The sequence below is a fragment of the Mauremys mutica genome, chromosome 1, assembly GCF_020497125.1.
Source record: "Mauremys mutica isolate MM-2020 ecotype Southern chromosome 1, ASM2049712v1, whole genome shotgun sequence".
NCBI lineage: Eukaryota > Metazoa > Chordata > Testudines > Geoemydidae > Mauremys > Mauremys mutica.
Window position 1 is genome coordinate 150,488,224 of NC_059072.1, and position 4,165 is coordinate 150,492,388.

The 4,165-nt window shown below is 43.6% G+C and overlaps 1 protein-coding gene across 1 annotated transcript; it reads right to left on the reverse strand.

Annotated features, from left to right (window-relative positions):
• Positions 1-701: 701 nt before the first annotated feature.
• Positions 702-1,642, reverse strand: LOC123350833 (taste receptor type 2 member 40-like). The gene is given in 2 exon segments (XM_044989648.1): positions 702-1,177; positions 1,180-1,642. Coding segments are annotated over 2 exon segments (939 nt in total).
• Positions 1,643-4,165: the final 2,523 nt, after the last annotated feature.

Here is a 4,165-nt window from a genome sequence, read left to right on the forward strand (position 1 = left end):
CTGAAGTGTTACATAACTCAGTAACAACAAAAATATTGACAAAATATAATTGAGTGAATTAGGTGGCAAATAGGTTTTAATGCTCAGTGTTTTGTGACTTGCCAGGGCAGAGAAACTCTCTGGTAGGACTGATGCAAATACTTTCAGAAGTAGCAAATTTGCCTAAATACTGATCCTGCAGCTACCAGTCACAACCCCCAGACCAGCACCTACACTCAGCATTTGAGCATGTCTATACTGAGGCATGTCTGATGTGGCCTGTGTTGGCAGCCAAAAAGCTAACCCCTGTAGCTTTTGGATAACTGGTTGTGCTACTGTTTGAGTGCTGGGCATGACTTCCTATCAACTCACACAAAGAAACAATTCTGATTTTTCAGAGACACTTCAGTGTGCAGTAGGTATATTTTCCACACCTCTTAAGAAAGGCGGTGAGTTCTTCTGAACTGGCACTTGTAGACTTAGTTGTGTAGGACTGTGAGATATTTATCTTTAAAAATAGGAGAGGACCCCCTGGAATTTTCCAGGAAAGAGATCTTGTTTAAACAAAACAAAGCTCTATTTTCCAAGCTTCTCTACATGATTCCAGATACAGAGCCAGATTCTGCAGTCATTTACATGTATGTAAATTCATAATAACTCCTTTGACTTCAGTCGAATTACTCTAGATTTACTCCAGGAAGCACAATTTGGTCTATGCTCTTTTACATGGACCTACTTCTCAAGTAACATTTGGCACAGTGCAGAATCCTGGCTGATACCTGTTTGAGTTTGGGATTGCCCAAGATCAAGATCATAGAGTGTCCCATGGGATAGGCAGCCATCACAACTGTATAGATGACATCCCAGCTGCTGTTAGTTGAGAAGATGTCAGCTAATGTGAGAATCAAAGCAACAAAATTGAAAAGGTATGGGATAAGGAAGGAGAAGATGGATTTGATGGTACCCATGTGGGCCTCCATGTTGGGATCTGTAAAGCCAGTTGCCTTGTTTTCCATCTTTCTTGTGTGTCTCCACAGAGAGGTGATTAACAGGATAGTGGAAGCAACAAAGACTAGTAAAGGCAGACATATCCCAATGTTGTCGAGAAGAATCTGGGGAAACAAATTGATCTCCTTTGCAACTGTCCCCTTTGTGCTGTTTGCCATGGAGTAGTTGCAGTACACATTGTAGATGTCCCACAAGAAAGGAAAAGGGATGATTCTACCAGCATCCATGGAACCAGACCGGAAATTTTTCACTTCAGCCAGATGAACAGGGGCTGGGTGAAGCTGGCAGTCTTGGCACAGTAGAAGACACTGAGCCAAGCAGCAAACCAGAGGCTGGAGTAGTTCAGAAACATGATGAGAGTATTGAAAATTTTGTATACCTTATCCTCATTATAAAAGGTTGGATAGAACATGCTGCAAACCACCATCAGCATGAACCGGGTCTGCAGGCAGAGTCTGGATAAGCTCAGGAAGATCAAGATCATATCACAGGAGGACAGTCTCCTGATCATGACCCAGTTGGTGAGATTGATAGCCACAATGACTCCATTTCCCCCAATTCCTATGATGGATTCAATGGCTAAAATGATCAGATAGAAGAGAGAAATTTGAGTTGGCTTGTCTGCCCTCCGGGAAGCAGAGTCTTCACCTGACATCCTTGTGGGCTCCTAAAACCTCTGGACATGTAGGAATATGCCTGCCTATAGATGCTGGTGTCAGCTGGCTGCTGTCCCCAAAATTCCTGCCAATTTATCTCAGAGGAAGAACTTTGCAATAGATCATTTCTCATTTATTTTGTTTATTTCTTGCACTATTTGATGACCAAAAGCCCAGCTACATTCTCTGGCCATGCAAATTGGGGAAGGCTTAAATTACTGCCTATTTACTTCTCAGACAGAAGGGCTTGAAAAGCAGTTTGAAAATCTTACTTTTTATACGTTTACAAAGTTCTCCCTGGATTCATATCCCTACAATGTGTGTACCCTTTTTTATCCGAGCACTGGACCCCAAACCCTCTCTTCTTTTACTGATTAGAACCTTCTATTTTGGAGGAGTTGAGGGACAGGTCCTATCAACTTTAGAGAGTATTTAAAATTGATTATAATCACACCTGCTTAATTTTTTATCCAGCCTTTCAATCCCTTCCTTTTCCACACACCCCCACCCCCACCCCCCACACAGCTAGATGTTTTGGATCTCTTTTATTTCACTTTGAATGGTTTTTGTGCCAGCCTTTGGTGTGCTTTGATTTTGTTTGCTTTGTGTGTGTTTGCAACCTTGAACTCGGGATTCAAAAACACAAAAGTCAAAGGAAAACACAACCAAAACTGCATGATTTGACCTGGTTTGGAATCAAAGCAACTGATTGGGGATGTGCTGCTGGGTGGACTCTTCAATACACCTCAGCTTCCAGCCTAGTATATTGGTCAAATTCTGATAGAGCTGCTTATTGCCCCTCCTTCCAGTCCTGTCCTCTGACTGGAAGAGAGATCTGAGGTCTCACTCGCCTTAGGAAAATAAGAACATAAAAATGGCCAGACTGGGACATACCAATGGTCCATCTAGCATTGTGTCTTGTCTTCTGACAGTGGCTAGTGGGAGAGAGTGAACAGAAAAGGGCAGTTTATCAAGTGATAAATCCCCTGTCATCCAATCCCAGGTTCTAGCAGTCAGCAGTTTAGGAACACCCAGAGCATGGGGTTGAATCCTTGGCTAATAGCCATAGATGGACATGTCCTCCATGAACTTATCTCATTTGTTTTAACTCTGTCATACCTTTTGGCTTCACAACATCCCCTAGCAATGAGTTCCACAGATTGACTGTGCATTGTGTGAAGAAGTACTTCCTTATGTTTGTCTTAAACCTGCTGCCTACTACTTTCACTAAGTGATGACCACTTATTCTTCTGTTATGTGAAGGGGTAAATAACACTTTCTTATTCACTTTCTCCATGACATTCATGATTTTATGTATCTCTATTATGTCCCCCCATAGTCATCTCTTTTCCAAGCTGAAAAGTCTGAGTCTTCTTATCATCACACATGGAAGCTGTTCCATACCCTTAATCATTTTTGTTTCCTTTCTCTGTGCTTTTTCCAATTCTAATATATATTTTTTGAGATGGGACAACCAGAACTTCATGCAGTATTCAAACGGTATGTCTACACTACGATATTAGGTCGAATTTATAGAAGTTGATTTTTAGGAAGCGATTTTATACAGTCAATTGTGTGTGTGTCCCTACTAAGTGCATTAAGTTGGCAGAGTGCATCCAGAGTACCGTGGCTAGCATTGACTTTCGGATCATTGCACTGTGGATAGCTATCCCACAGTTCCTGCAGTCTCCGCTGGAATTGGAATTCTGGGTTGAGCACCCAATGCCTGATAGGGCAAAAACATTGTTGTGGGTGGTTTTGGGTACATGTTGTCAGTCACCCTTTCCTCCGTGAAAGCAACAGCAGGCAATCGTTTTGTGCCTTTTTTCCATGCAGACACCATACTTTTTTCAGCAGACGGTGCAGTAGGACTGCTAACCATCGTCATCCAACCACTGCTTCCACTGCAACTCCGCTCTCCTGCTCTCCTGGTACCATGAATCCACATCTCAGGTCCTCTCAATGTTCTTTATAAATATCTATTCTCGTGGCATCCACCGCTTCCACTGCAACTCTGCTCTCCTCCTCGTGTCTCGATAGTGAATTTCTCCATGTTGTCTGTCATGGGCTCCCGGGAACATGTGTTCTTCCTCGGTAAATGTGTGCAGTGCTAACTATTGTCCTCCACCGCTTCCGCTGCAACCCTGCTCTCCTGCTCCCATGAATCCACCTCGTAGGGCCTCTCGTCTTTCAGTATAAATATCTATTCTCGTGGCATCCATTGTCCTCCACCACTTCTGCTGCAACTCTGCTCCCCTGCTCTCCTGGTGCCATGAATCCACCTCGCAGGTCCTCTTATCATTCGGTATAAATATCTATTCTTATGGTATCCGTCATCATCCCCCGCTTCCACTGCAACTCTGCTCTTCTGCTTTCCCAGAGACTCCATACCACAGCAAACATGGAGCCCACTCAGCTCACCGCTGCTGTTGTGAACACTGTAAACACCTCACACATTATCCTGCAGTATGTTGGGTTGGGTGCCCGGAGCATTCTTGGCCGTCTGGGTGAGAAGGCTATGG